Source organism: Lepisma saccharinum, chromosome 26, assembly GCF_977018435.1.
Source record: "Lepisma saccharinum chromosome 26, izLepSacc3.1, whole genome shotgun sequence".
In the NCBI taxonomy this organism is placed as follows: Eukaryota; Metazoa; Arthropoda; class Insecta; order Zygentoma; family Lepismatidae; genus Lepisma; species Lepisma saccharinum.
The window spans coordinates 20438786-20461012 of record NC_139254.1 but is presented as its reverse complement, the minus strand read 5'-3'; the positions used below and the strand labels follow the sequence as shown (position 1 = coordinate 20461012).

Sequence of the window (22227 nt, the reverse complement as noted above, 5' to 3'; positions counted from 1 at the left end):
GAAGTTGAGATTTACTCTTAGGTAACTCCAAATCCCTGACGAGATCATTCAATTCCGACTGAGTAACGAGGTGAGGTTGTCGATGAGCTGAATAAGCAGAACCCTTTTCATCATCAGTGGACGTATCATTTGATGGTCCAGGCTGTGGCTCAAAGTCTTTAAAATCCATTTCTGGCTCTAGAGTATAGTTTTTTTGGGGCACTGGGATTGGCAAAGATTCGTTGTGAGGAACTGGTCTTAGAGCTGAAGGGATATTAGGATACTGAATTGTATGCTTACTTTTGCTAGATAACCCGACGATGGAAGTCATACAAAAGTAACAATCTGTGAGATGACAGCGAGGTTCCCGCCAAACCATAGGCACAGCATATGGCATTGATTTACAGGTACCTTTGAGCCGACCTTCCCCGTCCCTCCGTCTCCCTTCATTCGGGGTCCTACTCCTGAGTGTTCACCTATACTGAGGGAAGATAAGGATTACAGTGCAGGACTATAGTGACAAGAGCAATGCAAGTTTAAACTTGTCAAAGCATGAAAATTCCTATGCAAACCTGTTCCCGTGAGGTATTGAGAGTGCCAGCATGGTACAGTGAATCTTCCGAACTGTTGCTATATATTTTTATTATTATTGCTATATATTTTTAATATTGTTACTATATATTTTTATTATTGTTGCTATATATTTTTATTGTTTGGGGGAGGATGAGGGCGCTGGAAGCTAGAATATGTAGAAAATAAGTGAAAAAATTGCGAAAAAAACTGGATAAATCGATCATTTTTAATGATTTTTTTTACAATTTAACCTTTTGGATCCCAAGCATCTCGATCGAGATACCCAAATGTAAGCCTCACTGTCCCAAGCGTCTAGATTGAGTCGCTGTGTCAAGGTCGTAGTTTTTACGTTATAACTTTTCTATTTTTGACTAGAATTTTGTTTTTTTTATATATATATATTGTTCCTAACACATGTATTTAACAGAAATGTTTTTTTGCATTTTTTTGTCTTCATGAAAATGGAGGGCGAAAGGCGGGAAAAAGGACTTCTCTTTTGCATCTCTTTTCAAGGTCAAATTTTTTGCCGACAAAGGAACACCGGCTTTGTTGTTCTAAAGCAATGCTTTTCACTCCCGCCTGTGAACTGCTTTCGAAGGAAGCTTGTTTATCAGTATCCGATGTCAAAATGAAAGTTTTCCGTGAGGGGGTGTGGGTGGGGGGAGGGGGAAGACTGGTTGCTGAATCTGCGTTGTGAGAATGGAATTTCGAAGTGCGCTGAAGGAAACCTTTGTTTTTTTTAGCACAAGTGTCCACAAGTTGCGACAGGGGTTACCCTGCATTGTCTAAAAATAGAATTTCAAGCAGCTGCAAGAATCGGTGCTCATTTTTCACTGCGTTCTAGCTTTTCGTCCATGAATGTCCAAATTTGCATAAATTTTGCATTTTGTGCATTTTTTCGGGGGGGGCAGGGGGAAACACCATTTTTTTAAGAAAAGTATTTTTGAGGGGATTCCCGCTTTTCCCCCTCCATATGTACGCCGAATGTGCATAAATTATATATCGTCTAAATCTGTGATTCATTCTGCGTACAACGGTATATCTTTCATATCTCTAGGGCATTTAGTTTCTGAGCTATAGTTATTTCAATGTACCGCTGCATTTTAAAGCTTTAATCAGTGGCGTGCCGACCATTCCTTTTGGGGCTACAACTCAAGTTACATTGGTCATATGATAATAATGCATATATTTTTGTGTTCCTTACATGTCAGCGGTCATTTCCATGTACATGTCGACACTGTCATGTACTTTTTTCTTGGGGGAGGGTGGGGGAACCAAATTTTTTTTTCCGAAATTTTGGAATTTTGAGAGTTAGCCCCCTACCCCCCGCCACATATACGCCGAATTTGCATAAATTTCATATAGTCTGAATCTCTGGTTCATTCCGTGTACAACGGTATATCACTCATCTCTCTAGTGCAATTAGTCTCCGATCTACACTCATTTAATTGAAACTCTGCATTTTGCTCAAATTTGGCTCGGGACAGAGAGGCTTACATGTGAAAAAGGCCTTGGGTCTCAAAAGGTTAAGGGGACAAATCCCCCCCAAATCTACCTCCTTGCTACAAATGTTCATGTTTTAGAACTTTTCACCTCTCTGGCCTCTCAGAAGAAATGTAAAGGCTAAAATAATCCTATTCATCCCTCCAAATTATCGAAAACTGATAAATATAGGTGGGGGGACTCCCCCCGAAAACGGTGGGTGATGGGGGAAAACGGAGGCCATATTCGGATTCAGGAGGTCATTTTACATAAGAATCAGCAGGAATGGTGTCAGGGCTCGATTTTTTTTTTTTTTTCTCCAGACAAGTGTTATCAGTATAGCCCGAAAGTTTGGCAAAATGCCTCTTTTTATCTACTGCATATATTGATAAAAATTTTCCGGATATACGTTTCTTATGTTGTTTTGAATATTTTGGAAGCCTTTTGATTTTGCCTATTTTGCCTATTTGGGACCCCACTGCCTATTTTTAATTATAATGCCTTTTTCAATGAAATTTGACAATTTTTTTTAAAAAATGTGTATATAAATTATTTTTCTCCCAAAAAACGTTGTTGGCATTTATTTTTTTTCGCCTATTTTAAGTAATATTGAAGTCACGCATGTTTCAACATTGCTGAAAGAGAAAAGTGAGAACAAAGTATTTCATGCTGAGTTAGGATTTTGCCTTTCGGTTAACATTTCTTGTGCATGATTGACTGTTGAAGTGGACAGGTTGATTTCGAACACAAAGAAGATATTTCTGAAATCTCCCTCTCGAACCCGAAAATTTCAGGAAGTTGCGATTGAGCTTAGTCTACCTCAGCAACCAGTCTTGACGAGATGGGGAACCTGGATATCAGCAGCTATATATTATGCTAACAACCTTGAAAAAATCAGTGAGATGATCGATGCTCTTCCAGAAAATGAAGCGGCTTCAATTCGTGAAGTGAAAAAAACCCTGTGCTATTCAAATTTATTTTTGCACATTATGGTGCATTGCCAGAGACAATTACAATTATAGCATCCATGAAAATGTTCGAGGAATCTATGCAGCAGATGATGGAAGTGCCAGGAGAAAAGGGGTCAGCTGTTGCGGAAAAGTGCAAACGGGTAGTGAGTGCAAATGAGGACCTGAAACAATTGAAAACAATATGTGATATTCTAAAAGGTGAAAATGCTGTTACCGAAATGATGTATGCTCCAATAACTTCTGTCGAAGTAGAAAGATCATTTTCTATTATGAAAAACATTCTCTCTGACAGACGACTATCAATGAATGTAGAGAACTTAAAAAGCACCTTGTAGTTATGTGCAATCAAGACGGAGAAAATTGAAATGCTCTTCCCAATTTAGATTTTAACATTTTGCCAGAAATTATAGATAAAAGTAAGCAACTTCCAAATGTGCCTTTTTTTGGTTTATTTTGCCTTTTTTTCATTTTTAGTGCCTATTTTCCACATTATAAATGCCTTTTTGCCTGCCTATTTTAACGAAAATAAATGCCTGAACTTCCGGGCTCTAGTTATCAGTATCGCCTCAGCCATAGTAAAATGTTAAATCAAATCAGGGTTCTATTGTAGGGGGTATATGAAGTGCTACGTGTAACAACAAGACTAGCAAACTTCTGGCAAAAGTTTTTTTTTTCCTCCAGATAGTGTGTTGTTTCCGTATTCAACTATTTCAGGTGATATTTCCGAAAATTTGTAAGAGACATCTGCACCATGCAGACTGTCATGTTGTTGCCTAAATAATTTCCTCTCTCTTTTTTGAGAAGAAAATGAGAAGCACTGTGTAAAGTGGTGTGTTTCTCAATCCCAGGAGTTAATTGTTAACTTTATAGCAACGAAGTGCCAATTCTAGTGATAATTCCAGTTCCCTTATAAGTGCTAGTGATGAGGACATTAATTATCAACCATCAGGTGATAATTTCTAGTCTTCAGCTCCAGTAATTAAACAATAAAATAATATGTAGCTTGTGATACTATTGTGTGTGTAATTTCTAGAACTTCCTAGGGGCTTAATATTTGGTACAATATTATTTACAGCATTAAATAAATAACATTTTTATCTGAAGTTCGTTGGGCATCTTTATGAAGTAATAAACAATATCAGGAGCAGATGACATCTAAAAAAAGAGCTTAATGTTGTAATAGTTACTAATGTTATTTAGAGAATGTGACTTATCAAATTGTTGCCCCGAGACTCAGTTAATTTATTGTATGATAGCAAGAACATGAGAAGCCAAAAAATTCTGTGTATTATTTTATGGAAGAATTAATTTGAGTAAAGTAACACTTAATACAATCATTTGTTTGAGCCAGCAATGAGATAAAATATATATTTAAAAAATTGTGAAGCCTGACGAACATTAAAAGAATACTAAAATTTATGGTATTTTGCAAAAGTTAAAATTGCTGTACTGATAATATTTACCGGATGTGGCCTGTCATGTTGCATCAAGCCTTTCATAGAAGATTCATATTGTAAAATTATTTTGCCTGACAAAAAGTACATAAATCAAGCTGAATCATTGCAAATTAAAATATATTTGCTTTTTTTATATTTATTGAATTAAATATTAGTAAAAATGTAAAGCCTGATTGAAATTGAAAAAAGTATATAAGTGGGCACGTTACAAAAGCTTCTTTTCCCTCTGCAGCTCACATGGTTAGTAGGGTGGAGTGAAAAAAAAAATATTTTTATAAGCTAGAGTATGGAAAATGTGCCATTTGTCCATAGTAAGAATCCTGCAAAATCATATTATTTTCTATCAACTCCTTGATCGCCCTTCACCTTATTGAAAAATTGGCATTTTAACCATATTTATGACTTTATAGCCTGATTCAGTCTGATTTCAGTATGGCTTATTAAGTAGCGAATCTAAGCGAGCTACTTATTAAAAAAGTTTTGTCCATCTTAAGCTTACCTATACATTGTATGGGGATATCCTAAGGATAACATGATGTCCCCAGGATATCCCAAGGACATCCTGGGGATAACGTGTGTTGTATAGGAGGGTGGAGTGAAATTTTTTATTTTTTAATTTTTAGAAGCTAGACTATGGAAAATGTGCCATTTGCCCTATAGCTTACCTATACAACACACGTTATCCCCAGGAAGTCCTTGGGACATCATGTTATCCTCAGGATATCCCCATCCCCAGAACTTCCATTTTCAGAGAGATGGCATTTACAAGAGACAAAGTATTGTGCGTGATATATGGCGCTCCACGAAACCTACCGACCAATACTCTGCCGAGCTACACTGATCTCATGAAGAAATATATTCAACTGCGACAAGACCTGAGGACGGACAATGGAAAATACCCATCATTTTTGGACATATCTCACAAACTGTGGTATGAAGTCGAAGAGATCTGGGAAAGAATAAACAGTAACTCACGCACAAGCGATTGAAAAACAGATCGTTCCACGACAAATACAACATAATCCTAAAGGTCTACAAAGGGAAAAAGGATCAACACAACTACCAGCGGAGAATATCGGACTTTCGCGACAGAGGTAACAGTCTGTTTAATCTCAGCAAATGCAAGTGCTTCGACATACTTTCCAACTGCAAATGCGCGAAAGAATTCAAAGTTCCGGCAAAGGAACGCCATTTCCTTGAAGACCAGAGAGGGCCAAGAAAGATGATAATCTGCGGTATAGATGAAGAGGAGACGTCAAAATTGAAGAGGAAAGCTGAAAGAGAGGAAGCCAATCTCAAACGAATGAAGAGGCAGAGGACCGTTGAGAACAAAGGTCAAGCCGATTCTGCGGATAGTGCCGAAGATGACACGTACCCGTCGGTTAATGCCACTGGCGATGAGTACATTCCAGATACAGAATCAGTCAAGACTAAGCCAAAGCAGAATCGCCAATGTAAGAAAATGACAAATCTCTCTACCTTTACTCGCTAAAGCTTGCGATCGGATCGGAATCTCGGATAGATCGGCTGCTGTATTAGCAACATGAGTTCTGCATGATCTTGGTCTCGTGTCGACAATCGAAGGATCTAAAGTAATCGATCGAAGCAAGATCTGCCTAGAACGCAGTAAAACCCGTAAGGAACTCCAGCACAATGATGACCAGTTTGACCACACTCACACTGGCATAGAGGGAGTATTCTTTGATGGCCGCAAGGATCAAACTTTGACACAAGTTCTCGGCGACGATAACAAGTACCACAGAAAAACCCTCACAGAAGAACACATAACCATCATCGCAGAGCCGGGTTCTTCGTACTTCAGCCACATGACTCCGCCATCAGGCTCCAGCAAAGACATAGCCGAGTCATTAGTCGCTAGTTTCAAAGAGCAGAATGCGCAGACAGAGAACATTAAAGTTGAAGGGTGTGATGGCACAAATGTGAACATGGGACATACAGCAGGCGTTATCCGCCTAGTGGAAGAAACCTTCGAGCGTCCTCTGCAGTGGCTGGTATGTCTGTTCCATGCCAATGAGCTGCCCCTGCGCCATCTATTCCAGGCACTTGATGGCACAACTACAGGCCTGTGCGGATTCTCTGGAGATATTGGAAAGCGGCTAGTGACGTGTAGCGAACAGCCTGTCTCCTCATTTGCACCGGTGCAGCTGACCGAGCAACTGTCCAATGTTGACCCGAAGGAGTTGAGCACAGATCAGCGCTATCTACTGGAAATACACAATAGCATCAGCAAAGGTGAATGTAGCGTCAATCTCGCAATGCGAAACCCAGGTTGCCTGAATCACTTATGATGGATAACGACAGCCAATCAAATCCTCCGATTATATGTAAGTGACATGGAACCGTCAGAGAATCTGAAAATGCTGGTGACGTTCATCCTTCGCGTATATGCTCCAACGTGGTTTGCCATAAAAGCCTACTGGTGCTAGGCTAGATGGAGCTAGGCACCTTCACCAGATGCTCGCCAGATACCTTAGCCCTAAGCACAAGAAGATCGTTGACCCCGTCATTCATCGCAATCCATTCTTCGCTCACCCGGAGAATCTGCTCCTGGCCATGATGACAGACCATCAACCACACATACGTGAGGTGGGCCTGCGACGAGTGATGAAGGCCAGAGCTGCAGCAGACCCCAGTGGACAAATATGGAGGTTCCCGCAAAACTCAACTTCGACGCCGTGCAATATTTCGACATGATCGACTGGGCCGTCTACCCTATCTCGGATCCTCCCATAATCAAGACAATGACAGACACCGAGCTCAGGGATCACATCACAATGGAGGTGACTCCAACTCTCACCTTCTCAAAATTCCCCAACCACACACAGGCTGTGGAAAGACGGGTGAAGCTGGTGACCGAGGTGGCGAAAGCTGTTTGTGGACAGACATCGCGAGATGGCTTCATCCGTGCACGCATCGCTTCTCGACAGCTAATGCCGACGTTCGAGTCGAAACGTGACTTCTCTCACCTTGTAACTGTTTGTGGCATTAACTGAGTTTTAAGGTGACTAAACTGACTAATAGTCACTATTGACTGACTATATCGTTGTAATGTCGCTTAGTATTGTAAAATAAAAGGTTGCGAAGGGCGATCAAAATATTGTTCAAAAGTCTTGAAATTTTTACACATTGTTCTATTGATCTATTGGCACCTTTTGACATATCTAGCTAATTGAAATTTAAAAAAAAAATATTTTTTAGCCCATTTTCACTCCACCCTAATGGTTAGTTAACTCTTATCCACTGCTATATCTTTTCTGCTTCTAACACACAACAAAACTTTTGCTTTTTTGAAGTTTTGTGTGCAAACCATTTGACCACATTGAAGTATTGAAGGTTATAACGGGTGTCCCACTAGCTTTCGAACCCGAAAAACATACATAGGAAAATTAAATTCACAATACACGTACCTTGTTTCATGCTGAACACGGGGCAGGGTTGAAAATAAATGCACGCGTCAAAACAAAGACGGTAGGTGGCGCCAGGGGAAGTGATGCGTGTGGGTTAGTGTGATGTGCGAGTCCCTGCATCTCGAGGATGGATCTGTACACCGTACCAGAACTCGTGTTCATTGTAAAGAAATATTGGATATCGGGATCGTATCAGACCATTCAACGTGAATTTGGACGCCGTAAAGGACCATTGAAGGTGGGAGTTTGGTGTGCAATTTCCCGGCAGCGTATCATTGGACCCATCTTCTTTGAAGATACAGTAGACACACATGTTTACTTACACATCTTCAGTGCATTTGTGAATCAGTTGGATCATGAATAACTGTGTCGCGGTTATTTCCAACAAGACGGAGCGACATGCCATACTTCCAACGTGTCCATGGCAGAAATTGAGTCCTTTTTTGGTGACAGAATCATCTCCAAAGGATTGTGGCTGCCAAGATCCCCAGATTTGACACCTCCGGATTTCTTTTTATGGGGTTTCCTTAAAGGTTGTGTCTACAGAAACAAACCACGATCACTGCAAGAGTTGCAAAACAACATCGAGAATGCGATTCACGAGATCACACCGGAGACTCTACATCAGACTTTTCCCAATATGGAATGCCGTATATAAACATATCTGGATGTCCAGGGAAGACACTTGCAGTACCTGCTGTGACGATCATGTATTCAGCATGAAACGAGGTATAAGTGTTGTGAATTTCACTTTCCTATGTATGTTCGTTCGGAAATTATAACATTTTTTTCGGGTTCAAAAGCTAGTGGGACACCCTGTACTACTTAGGAGTATATGCAAGAGCCTCATAAATAAGGCAACACATTTCAAGACTGCACAGCAAAAGCAATTGTTCTAAACATTGGGAACCATTTTCATTGTACCAGAATGTATAAGGTGCAGCAGCAGCCATAGCTTAATTTGAAGTCGCAATTATATATGAAAAATACAATTTCTATTGAATGACCTTGGTACGTAATTATACAGGAAGGAATACCATTTACCAGTTAATGTTTAAATATGACCCATGGTGCATGACACGTTCTTCCAAGCAGCATCGGACACTGCCCATTTATCATTCTAGTGTGCTTGTTGGGATACCGGTAACGACATCTCTGATGGGAACCTTCAGTTCCAAGATCACGGGATGCCATGTTTGGAATACTTCTTGCTTGCCGAAATGAACCAAGCTGGACCAAGCTGGCCATAGGATGTTACCATAACTTTCTGTGGAAAGGTCTGTCGCAAGAAATCCATGCACACACTTTCATTCCACTTTTCCATTTTGGCACCCACACTGCACAGAGTAACAACAAGTAAAGCACAGTCTATACTGCTAATGGCAATTCATGTACAGCACAAAGACACTTGCCAACTTTATCTGTCATTTCCTACTCAAATTATACTATGAACACTTTCTCACCCTGTATAACTGCTTTCTGAATATCACAGGTAATGGGTAACATCTATTTATTCATTTTAGGTGAATAATAATAATCCAATTAGTTCTCCAGTGAAGACGAACAACCAGGCCTTGAGGCGGTTCATAGTATCTCAGTCTCATATGGAGAGCACCCCAGTCAACAGCCCAGGCCGGAAGAAGAGAGATGCTCTGTTCGATGTTTCTCCAATAGTGAAGGATACTTATATTGCAGAAGCCGTAACTGTGCTGAGACATCAAGATAAGGAGATGGCCAATAGCTCGAAATCAAGAGTTATGTCTGAGAAGAGGAAGTTGGAAGAGCACGAAAGTCCAATGAAGCACCTGAGGCTTGATTCGTAAGTATTGCTTTTATTACTGTTATTATTATTAGTAGTAGTAGCAGCAGCAGCAGCTTGTTGTAAAGTATTTCACTGCATATTTGTCACACCGGTTTATAACCTTTCATTGTGCAATTGTTGCATTGTACATAGGCTTATCATATTTTTTTGGGTCCAACCCAGGACATATTCGCGATCAACTTGTTACTGCTTAATTTCAGTTTTTGTACAAAAATAAATTGAAATTACTTAAAAGCCTTAACCTTTTTTTGGAACATTAAACTATAAATTGTACAAGAAAAAATATTAACATTGTTTTCTACTCAGTGAACAATGTACATAATTAGTGTGTTTATCTTATTTTTCTCTTTTGTGTATAAATCAAGTGTAAAATGAATTTATATTATGTGTAAGTTAGACATGTGTGAAGTGTGTGGGACTAAAAAACTGCGGAAACTCCCGCAGACTTTGAGAACGGGAACTTACACCCACAAGTGAATTCGGGAATGTCCCGAGAGCTGAACCAGGCTCTCTGCGTGGGCGTTGCTAACAGTCGTCAAGAAGAGTCGTCGGAAGAAAGTCTTCTTGAGAAGAACCGTGATATACGCGCGGTTACAAGTACGCTGTAGATACAGATTCTACAACCGAATTGACAGTCCTTCGTGTTTATCTTGTAGTCCTTCGTGTATTTGTGTATAGTATTTAAATATATGTATATGATGTCTTTGTGTGTCTGTTACTTATCCAGACACCGTGCAGGAACCGACGAATTTAGGGTAATTCGGACCAGGGTGGAGTTCAGCCAGTTAGCCAATGTAGTGCAGGGCTTTCTGGAAACTGACACTCAACATTTTCTAAAATCAATCAATTAATTTTCAAATGATTAATTAAATAACACATTTTCTGATGTTTAGGAAACCTCTCTGTTCTAGGTAGCATTATCTGTTAGTTGACTCAGTTGAACTTTTCACTAGACATGACTTTTTTTCAAAAATGGCTTGTTTGTTTTAATAACATCATAAAATTCACAACATGAAAGTTCTGAATTAATTTTAACATTCAACAGATGTTTAACAGTGGAGACTAGAAGTCTACCTGTTTCTGCAGACCAAATATTCCCCATAACTGAAAATACTCTCTCAACTGGAGCAGATGTTCCAGGCAAAGACGTAGCTTACTCAACCATTTTAGAAATGTTGGTACATGAAATATCAGTCTTTTGAAACACCTTAAAAATTGCTTGCCACTTCTCTTCAATATCATCTGGTAGTTTTTCAGAACTTGAACCACAACCTATCTTTTGGTTTTGAATTACCTTGTTCAACAAGTACGTTCATCAAATAGGCCATCAATATTTATGGCATCTTTTACAATTCCATTAATAACTTGTGCACTATCTTGTAAATCAGACCAGGTAATTTCAGTTTGTAAATTTATCCAATGAAACTTACTAACTTTATCAAAACTGTTTCTACGCAACTCTACGTATTGAATACTAGAATTATGAAAATTGTCTACGCTTGGGAAGAATTTTTGTTCCTGAACATCATTATTTTCTTTTAAGAGTGCATAGCAATTCTTTGGCAGAAGGTGGTATATATATATATATGTGGGTTTTTCTTTCCTGAAGTTGACAAATTAGTTGAGAATATGCCTGAAATACTTCTGTTGCCGTGAGAGAATTAGCTTCCAATTTCAAAACTATATTATTAAATAACTGTAGAGAACCATACAAAAATTTCAAATACAATTCACTTTCTGGATTTAAAAAAAAATGAAATAATAATTTTGGGCATTTGTCTCAAGACAGGAATTATGATTTTAGCCAATCAAAAATGGCAAGAATTCTTTCTTTTGCAGACAACAATCTAAGGAACCTTGTGCTGCCATGGGATAATACTTTTTTGTAATCTGTTTCCACAAATTCACAGAACTGTTTTAAGTTTTGTTACTCTTACTGTATATATGTGAAAATATTTTTAAAAAAATTATAACAATAACTTCTATGTCAAGGGGTAGAGAATCACATGCTGTTTGTACTGAATTGTGTACAATATGGGCTGAACAACCAATTCCTAATATAGGCCTATCTAAATCACTTTGAACTTTTCTAAACACATTTTCTTCCCCCTTTCTCTTCACACCACCAAAATTACTGTTAGTGTTATCAGCAGTATAACAAACAAACTTTTCTTCAAGTTTGTATTTTTTCACACACTGCAAAAGATACTGAGTCAAAATTTGAGCAGTTTCACCTGGCACTTCAGTTTAACTTGAATTCCCTCTTCTATGCTGAGATATCTTACAACAATTGGAACAAGTTTTACTTCACTTCTGTTTGAACTATCCATCGATACTGTAACATAAATAATGTTTTCTAAAGAACGCAACACATTATCGAAAATTAATGGCAAAATAACATTAACAATTATTGCCTGGGTTTTGGTTCGAGCAGGTTAAAATTTTGGGTCGTATAACTTTTTAACCAGTTTAGAAGTGCAGTCTGATGTGTTGAAACTGAGTTCGTGTCCAGCAGTGTGGTATGAAAATGTAGCTTCTTTAGCAGCACACTCCAGATCACTGTTATTCCCATCTTTGGCTTTAAAAAAATCTCTTATGTTTGCTGAAGCAATAGCATTAATTGCATTCCTTCGTTTAACTGTTTTCATGTGTTCTTCAATATCACCTCTTCCTTTATGTTTAAGAGAAAATACTCCATTACAGAGTGTACATTACTTTGTACACGTTCACTGTCACTGTCGTTACACAGTTTCAAGAATTTGTATTCCTGCTGCAGATTAACGTTAAATACACACCTTCTTTTGCCAAATGCCAAATGCCATTGTCAAATGCAAAGCCCTTGTAAATAGTTATAATTATCAAAAACTTGTAGATGAGTTACTTCACATGCTTGCAAGACCACCAAGATGCTCACAGAAGTTCGGAAACATGATAGATCCTTATAATTGCATATAAACATTTTTTTTTTTTTTTTTGTAACGGTTCAGAAATTTTTGTTGTAACAGTTCAGGAAAACACTCGCTCTCTTTATCAGACATTTTTAAACTTTGATTTATGATACAGTTGTAACAATGAGATTAAAAGTAAATAAGAAGGAGGTTAGTTTTTTCAATAATGTTACCAGAAGAACATTATTGACAATATTCATTTTCTAATTGTTTCTTTCTGTTTTTTGTTGAATTTATCCCATATTTATAGGAACATCAGCTCCACCATCACAAAGATCAAAGGTATATATAGTGCCCTGCGTGTACACTCCTATGTACGCAGGATAACTTTTACTACATTATTATTTATATTAAGTATTCTATGTATGGTCCTGCACCGTGGCCATCAACATTACTTTTGGCTCTGGCTACTAGATGTGGGCAGGTTTGAAGCTCGTATGAGAAGCATAACAAGTTTTCTCCTGAGATTTCGGCCTGTGTATCGGATGGCCACCCACCATCGTAAGGAAATGGGGAGCTACGAATGACATGCGTAACCTGGTCACGGAAACCTACAACAACGACCGGGGGTTCGTTGTGCTGACCACACTTCACCTCGTAACTGGTTGATCTCCCACCTCAGCAGGCAGGAGTGATGCCAGCAGCCGGTAAGTAGGCCATGGCCCTGACAGACTGTTGCACCACGGGTTATTATTATTATTATATTCTATGTATGATTCTAATTCCTGGTTTTTTACTTTACAGATCCGACACTGAAGGACAAACCGATTCAGAAGGTGATAATGGTGAGTGTATACATTTCATTGAGATATCGATAAGAGTTCTGTTTGTAATATTTCTACTATGCTTTGAGTACCATATTTATTAACTTTTGGACCCAACATGGCAGAAAAGTGAAATAAAGAAAGCTTGAATTTTACATTTGGGTATGAATAATAATAATGTCTTCTTGCATGATTAATGCAAGACTAATTGCGACATTTCATCCTGGTTCTTCAAAACTTTTTCAATTGTGCACTACCAAGATATATACAGTCCAACAATTAAGTAATGAGACACTCATTGTTAAATGAAAAGGGAACAATACATTGCCTGTTTATTACTCAACGTACATCCCTCCTGCATTAATACAGCAATTGGCCAACAACTGAAACGACATATGGAAGTCTTCTTGTGGTGGTATGACTTTAAATTTGGACATCACAACCTGTTGGATGTTCTGTGTTCATCAAAAGTGCATAATTTCAGCAACAGCTTCACTTTCAGGAACAGAAAATACAACGAAACCCCGATTTTACGTTCCCAGATTTGACATTTTCCTCCATAAAACATTCAATCTTGGTGGTCCCAACGTAGCAAAATGTTATTAAATTTTCCTCGATTTTACATTTTCCTGTATTTTAAGTTTTTTAAGCTTAGTCTCCTGAAAAACTTAAAATCGAGGTTTCACTGTAATCACAGGAAGATAAGTCTGAGGAATAGAGAGGATGTTTCAACACACTTGTTTTTTGGACTAAGAATACCAGGGCAACCACTGTTCGCAGGCACCGTGCATTATCGTGGATCAGGAACTTACACAGTCAGTTCTCTTTCATCATAATTTTGACCACTATGATAGTAACAACCAATTATACTTTCAGCCTCTATACAAGTACATGATGAATGCTGTAGGGAGGAAGAAGGAAAAAAACAGTCTTCACCTTTGATTTTTGAGCTGCATTTTTTCCCCTCTTGGGAAATTTTAGTGACTTTCATTCTGTGATTTGTTGTTTTGTAGAGGGGCCATAGCAGAAATGCTCTGTTTCGTCCTCCACAACATTGGAATTAATGAAATATTTAACTCCACACCAGTTTTCAGAATGTCTTTCATGTTCAGTTGTTGCTTCATAGTGATTATGTGACGACATCCTTTCACCTCCCACACGACATAGCAGCATAATTCCTTGTATGCCCATCTCGAATTCATGAAGTGTTCCCATCTTGTATATTATGGACCACACTACACACATAGAATGCACACGTGGGACAACATAAAATGAGTCTCATTACTTAATTGTCAGACTGTGTAGTCAGGAACAGTTTGTCTCTCCTCTCAGGATATTTTTTTTCACCTTGCTGCACCTACTGTAGAGTCTTACCTTTGCTTGTCCCCCCCAACCTCCTGCTGGAACTAACTCCTATCTTTTCTGTCACTGGTCTGGCAAATTAACCACTTTAAGAGTATAATATACGCATGACTAACACATTGTGCTAGCAGTATTCATAATAATAGCGATACATACAGCCACATATTTATGGAGAATAAGAGCTCAAGATTTCGGTAATAAAACTAAGCACATTTCAGGATCAAAAGCAGTACAAAATGGAATTTCGATGTTAAAATGGTGAATGAAACCCTAAATGTAATTTAAAAATTACACTTCATTACACAAAATAAGCATTTCCCTTCTAATAGTTATCAATAGTTCTAAGTTTATTCCTGTGTAACGGAGTACGTTTTTCCTTCTCAAATATATACAGCAGAATTAATCAATTTTCCATAATTTGCGTCATCTTCAAAATCAGTGGAGCCAACTTACGGACTCAAGCCCACCCAATAATTTGCCTATTATTAGGCTATATCAAAATATTTCATAATAGTTTGTTATAACTGCAATATGATACTTTTCAATGTCCTATATAATATACATTACCCGTGGTCACATCATTATGAAAGGGTGGACTAAGGTCGATATGCAGGCAAAAAAAAGGACTTAGAAATACAAAATGGGCTCTAAGGTGAAAAACATCTACAGATTTGCCATTATTTTCCCGTATTAGGCACTCAAAAGTAGTTATCTTCAAAATAGGCCAAAACAGCCACTGTAAAATTCATGTATTCCTTTCAGAAAAAAAAAACTTGAAATGGTTCAGCCCACCCAATGTTTCTCAAAAGTTTGTGCCACTGTCCAGGATAATTCAGATCTAAGAAAATGTTGTCTCTGTAAATAAACTCTAAATTTCATCTTTAAATGTTCATTTCGTGACAAGACATGTTAGAAAAATGCACCTCACACCTTTCAGAAACATGAAAAATTATCATTACAGTATGTTATTTAACATTTTGGATTTCCATCAGAAACAAACTATGCATGCCCAGCGATAAATAACAGGGTGGCTACTCAATGGAAATTATGCGTGAATTATTGGATCCGGAAATTGTGTGTGAATTCTGCATGAATTTTTCTCCGTCCACGTTAAAAATTGCAACTTTTATTAATCAAAATACCATTGAATTAATACATATTTATAAATCCCCTAAGGTAGGTTTTTCACACTTTAGCTTCTATTTTTATCTAGGAAGGAAACGAAAGTTGCTTTGGAAAATAGAACCGAATTCTCTCAATCCGTTTATTTTGTTAGTTTCCTTTGCAGAACAGTCTATCTGACAGATGGAAGATTATTACAAGATAACATATGTTGAAGTTGATTAGTTAAAATTTGAGTTAGAAATTTTTATACAATTAACAGTTTTTTGTAGATTTGTGTATCCCCATAACATTTGTGACTTGTGTTTGTAGATGTATTTCTAGTAAAATCCGCACCTTAAATTTAATTTTTTCTATATATATATATATATATATATATATATATATATAGTTTAATTGTATTGAATTAGAATTTTTTGGATTCATTGGAATCACGCAGACCCTTTATATTGTTAATACGAGTGTCATCCAGAAAATAAAGACCGTTTGGTTATACAAAATGAAAAACACAATGTTTATTGGAAAAAAAACAATTCTGTTAGATAATTGAAGCTTCCTTCACTTCTCTACATAATCACCTCCTACATTTAAACATTTGTCATATCTGGGCACGAGCTTCAGAATTCCCATGTTATACTTTTCTGCCGCCAGTTCATTAAGCCAGGTGGTCACTGCATTCAAACAAAAGACCGCTCGCGCATTTCCACCTAAAGGCACTACGATCAATGCAAATTGTTATTGTGAGGCTAAGAAAACTACAGCAAGCCATCCAAAACAGGAGGCGAGGAATGCTTTCTGGAGGAATTGTGCTTCTGCACGACAATGCCCGCCCTCACACTGCTGGTGCAACTCAAGAATTGCTGGATCAATTCGGATGGGAAATTTTTGATCATCCGCCCTATAGTCCGGATCTTGCTCCTAGCGATTTTGCCTAAGCTGAAAGAGTTTCTGGGTGGTAAAACGTTTTGGAAGTGATGAAGAGTTGGAGAATGCAGTGACCACCTGGCTTAATGAACTGGCGGCAGAAGAGTATAACATGGGAATTTTGAAGCTCGTGCCCAGATACAACAAATGTTTAAATGTAGGAGGTGATTATGTAGAGAAGTGAAGGAAGCTTCAGGTATGTAACAGAATTGTTTTTTTCCAATAAACATTGTGTTTTTCATTTTGTATAACGAAACGGTCTTTATTTTCTGGATGACCCTCGTATATTTGAATTTGTTTTTGTGAGGGTGGTGAGAGGCGATATTATGTAAAGTAGAAATAGAGAAAACTTCTGCTTGTAGCCTTGATTTATTGGAAAGTTCGCCTTGAAAACCGGGAATTATAGTTGAATTTTATCATAGTCCTAGAGTAGCCACCCTAAATATTCACTCATGATGCAGTGACGTGTGTTGTGTTCAATACCTGGGCTATCTCACAATACTGTAGTGTTCAAATGGAGAAAAATGTGGTGGGGAGAAGAGGTGGGCTCTCACTCATTTTGGGGATTTTGAAACAATGATAAATAGTTCCCTTTTCGACCATAAAATTACCTGTTTCTCATGCATTTACTCAACTATCGGAAAAGACTGCCTCTTTCTATCCTATCTATCAACAAACTATTGTATCTGGACACACTTAACCATTGGTGAGGCGGGGATGCACATGTTTAGATGTTTCTTCCTCTTCCCCTTTCCTGTAATATTTTGGTTCTAAAATCCCCGTTCCTGAGAAAATTCTATGCTGGTATCAAAGACAGACGAAATCTAGCCCTAGGTCTAATAGAACTTGCGATTCTTGGCGACTTTTCGATGAAGCCTGGACAGGTTCCAACTCCGAAAACAATGCCTTCTTATTGAAATGAACAGATTATGCACATTTTCTTGTCGATTTTCCATGTATATTTCAGTATACAGGCTTCACAGATAGCCTAACTAGCTTTGAATATATGCTCCTGTCATGATGTCTTATTTTACCTCTGTCACATATCATTGGAACAAATCTCTCCCTTGGTTGTTTTCAAATCAAAATGCTGAACTGCTACTTGTTTCAATTTCCAGGCGCATCTCCAAACAAGGCAAGCTCTCCACATAAGAACTTGCATGTGTGTCTGGTTGATGTAATGCCAAATGTTGATAGAGAAAATGGAGCTCAGTGTGATTTTGGTAGGTATGAAGCTCCTGGATGGTTAGTTAGTTTGCATGAAGCATGGGGTAGTGGACTTATTTACTTATTTTTAAACAAAATTAACATTTGCATGTTGTTTATTCTCTATGAAAATACATTGTAAGCTTTTAACTAACATGCCTAACTAACAAGGGCAAGAGTAGCTATTTTCACTGACCTAGATGTCCAGGAATTTTGAAAATGCATTCAAAAATCAGGAAAATAAAGTGTTTCTTTCTGCAGACACTTAAAAGCTTCTTCAAAGCATCATAGGCGTAACTTGGTGGGGGCAAAATGAGGGGACTTGGCCGTCAAACTTTTCAGGTTATTTCTTTTGTTCACCTCCTGTGATTTTGCAAATGTAAGTTACTTAGCAAATAATCCTGAATGCTATTTTTATGGTATGGAAAACTTGTCAAGTCTTCAAAATGTGTAGCTGTATCTTAGTTATATTCATGGGTTTTTTAGACCATATTTAAAAGAAGCTGGCTTGTGAGAAAAGGGCTGGTACCTCTCTCTCTCTCTCTCTCTCTCCTTTCTTTCTTTTTTTTAAAATACCCGCACCAGTGATATAAATATTGATCAGTGCGAGTACGAAGTAACTACTCAGCTGTTATTCTAAGTAAATGATTGCAAATTTTGTTTAGGCAAGGAATTAAAGTGGTTTGTTATTCCTTTGACTTGCAGAAGTGGTGTCTGATGATGAAGATATTTTCAAAGCTAAGAAACGGAAGTTAAAAGCAAAAGACCTTGGTCAAAACAAAAAGAAGATGGTGCCTTCTGGAAAGAATACAAATAAACAAGCTACTGTTCAGTCGAAGTCTCAGAAAATTACTAACAGCAGTCAAAAGGTCCGTGAAAACGATGCAGATGTGTCTGATGAAGGAAACCGAAATTCTAGTAAAGGTTTGTTACAAACAGTATTTTTTGTTTTTTGTATCTTTTTTGTGTTTGTGTATAATTCTGTATGCTTTGGTTTCTTCCATGGTGTAATGTAGTTTAAAAGAGCCAATAAGATTTAAACTTTAAGCCCTCCCCCATGCGATGAGGGAGGAAGTATAAATATGGCCTCTCTGACAGAGTGAGGGACACAGTTTGTGTGAAACGGATAGTAAAGATCGACCACAAGGAAAAAAACCTTGGACGAAAAGTCCCCACGCAACTTTCCCTTTTTCCCTTCAGCTCGGCCCATAAGCAAGCATGGTCAACTCTCCCCCTCCCCTCCTCGCAGGAGTACGGTGCACAGGAGTCACGGGTCTGTGCAGGTTGTTTTGCTTGTGGTTCCACTATAGAAGGGCCACCCATCAGAAAAAGCATCCCGAGGCGGTTCCGCGATGCTTAGCTCCCACACCACAGTTCTGCCGTGGGGCTCAAATTAGAGAAATGTAAATTAGAGAATTAATGGAAGAATCCGAGCCTTGTTTGTTGAATTGTAAATAAATGTATAAAGCCCATTTCTGCGAGTTTTCAGCAATCGCCCTGCAACATTAAGTCAGTAAGTTCTTGCCTGTGATTGATTCTTTGGTTTTGAGTGCTCTGGTGAGGAACGGGATGGGAACCCAGGACTAATGAGCATATTTAGTTGTTTATTTGGGTTTTTCCTGCCAGAAGCGACCCGGTAAGGGTGGAGTGTTGCGGAACAGGTTGGTGATATTTAGAGATTGCCTCTGAATGTTTCCACATGAAAGCAACACTGTTCTGTGTTTTGCCTAATCGGTGTCATTCTTAGAACTAGGAGTAGTATTTTGATGCTTTTTTTGTTGATTTTGTTTTCCTTGCAACTCAAATTTGTTTCTTCACTAAAGAAGCTGAACAAAGCATCTTTGTCGACACCTTTTTGACTGGTTATGGCATTTTAGTGCATTTTTAATGTTTTCACTTTTTACTATTTGCTTCTTTTCTTAAAAGCAGTTTACTTTACTTCGGGGTGTCCACCATTGAAGAAAGTCATGGAAGACAAGAAATTATACTTGTAGTTAAGAATTTTTGCTATCACAATGTCTGATTGATTTTGTTTATTTTGCTTCACTTTTCTGCCCCTTTGGCTAATTGCAAAATTATGGATGAATGCTGGTAAGATAAGATGGATGAAGGGATAATTACAATTATATAGGGACGACAACATGAGCCCCATAAGATTATTCTGGCTATGAGTCCAGACACCAGAGTCTCATATTGCAGTCCACTGGCCTTTTGGTAGGAGTTTATCATTAAATAAATATATATTTTCTTACTTGCTAATTTCCAACTGTACCTAAGTAGGGGAAAAAATGGTAATGAAAAAGTCAATAAATTTGGATTTGTTATTTTGTTAGACACCCTGTACTCGTTTTCTTGTCAGTTCGAAAGTTCCCAAACAACTTGAGTTCCAGGAACTCTGTTAAAGCATTTTTCATTCCCCTCCTATCATCAGTATGGGAATTTTTCTACCGAAAACCTACCAGAGGACTTACAAGCTAGCGACATAATTCACTTTAAGTGGGCACCTGTAGGGATACTCTAGGTGGAAAGGGTCTTATTCATGTCTTTGTTAACAGACAATAGTGTCTCAACACTACGTTGTCTAGATTTAGGGGATCGTAGAAAGGCTATGTGAAAGCCTGGGGTTATAAGATTTGGCTCTGAGAGGTTTATTTGTAACTGGGGGAACTGCTCGAGCAGCATCCACACTTAACCTTGCTCGGGGGCTTGCCCCGTGAAATAAGAACACACGCATTTTCAATTTAACACGTCATTTGACTGAACAGGCGGGTTGAGGAAAGACTTAGGAATGTTAGTTTACCTGTAGCGCCCTTGGAAGTTCTGGTCCCTGGTGTCCTACCCTGTAATAAAACGTGACTAGGGAGCGTAACTTAGTTTCTCCCAAAACTGCTCTAACGTAATCCCGATTTCTAACCGATCACTTATTAAACATAATTCTCTCCTTTTCCTTTGACTTCGTTTATTTAGCAGCTCAGTTACTACGACTTAACTTCGATGTACAACTGATAGTAATTCTGCGCGATTATAGAGTGCTCTAGCAATTATCGTATTCAACGTAGATCTGAAAGCAACTAAGAACGAGATTTTCTCACGCGGACTATTTATTCGGAATTTGAACATGTGATCGGTAAATCCATTGCCTGAGCACATCCTTTGGCAGCGGTGAGTCTGATGAAAAATGCTGATTCCCTGATTTTCATATTGTCGGCCTAATGCAATGTCAGCAGAGTTTTTCCAACTCCACTGAAGGTCGCTGGCATATTTAGCTTTTAAGAAGCTCTTTTCCAATAATTCAGCGGTACCCTTTTTATAACATGATTAGCTTATTTATTTATGATGCCCGGGTCCTAGGTTTGACTCACGCCAGCGGCATGATACGATAGGCAGTTACTTTGCTTTGACAATCTACATATGTTGTTAGTAGTGCACTGCAAATGCAGTACTTGTAAAATGAAGCCCTAAGTTTGTCAGTAAAACATTTTTTAGCTTCTATATAGCATTTTATTGTGCATGCTTCAAAAATGGTGTACCGTGGCACCCTGGAATGCCGTACCTGACTTACAGGGGTGCCACGAAATGTTTCAATATTTTCACTGAAATGAAACTTGTACATGGTTTTTGAGGATCTCTTGTCCCACTATTACAATTGTAAATTTAATGAATGATATGATTGTTCCAAATATGTGCTTCATTAGTACTTTTTACAGAAAAAATGTTTCTGATTTTGAAATATGAACTTAACCACTCTGAGTGTTGCAAGTGAGTCATTCCATGCCAAATCAACACAGATATGTGCAATTTCCAACCTGACCATCTCCGATTTTCATGAAATTTGGGGAGTTGAAACTATGCATAGAACTTAGTAACTATGAAAATTTTTAGTCTCATGCGTCTTGTAATTGTTAAATTATTCAAGGTCAAAGTTAGCAGAAATTGCCCTTTTTGAGCCCGCTTAGCTATACTAAATGTGCTGTAACTCCGCCACTGTTTCACCTAGAAAGCTCAAATAAAGCTTATTGTACAGGGAATAGAACAAGCTTTCCAGTGATGTATAACAAGCCCACCTTTTGATAAAAATATAATTTTGTCACGTGACCTTCACTTTTGACCTTGAATATCTCAAAACATGTCATCACCAAAAATCGTGAAAAAAATATATTTGGTCCCTCATGCCATACTCTAAAACATA

The 22227-nt window shown here is 38.1% G+C and overlaps 1 protein-coding gene across 3 annotated transcripts in view; it reads left to right on the top strand.

Annotated features, from left to right (window-relative positions):
- LOC145979478 (uncharacterized) overlaps positions 1 to 22227 on the top strand; it is a 94957-nt gene that overhangs the window by 21142 nt on the left and 51588 nt on the right. For 2 of the 3 annotated variants that reach the window (XM_083112397.1, XM_083112395.1), the window contains exons 6-9: positions 9414 to 9709; positions 13405 to 13445; positions 17951 to 18055; positions 18744 to 18962. In XM_083112397.1, coding sequence (XP_082968523.1) covers positions 9414 to 9709; positions 13405 to 13445; positions 17951 to 18055; positions 18744 to 18962 — 661 coding nt within the window. The remainder of the gene's footprint in view (positions 1 to 9413; positions 9710 to 13404; positions 13446 to 17950; positions 18056 to 18743; positions 18963 to 22227) is intronic. The other variant, XM_083112396.1, reaches the window with a different exon arrangement.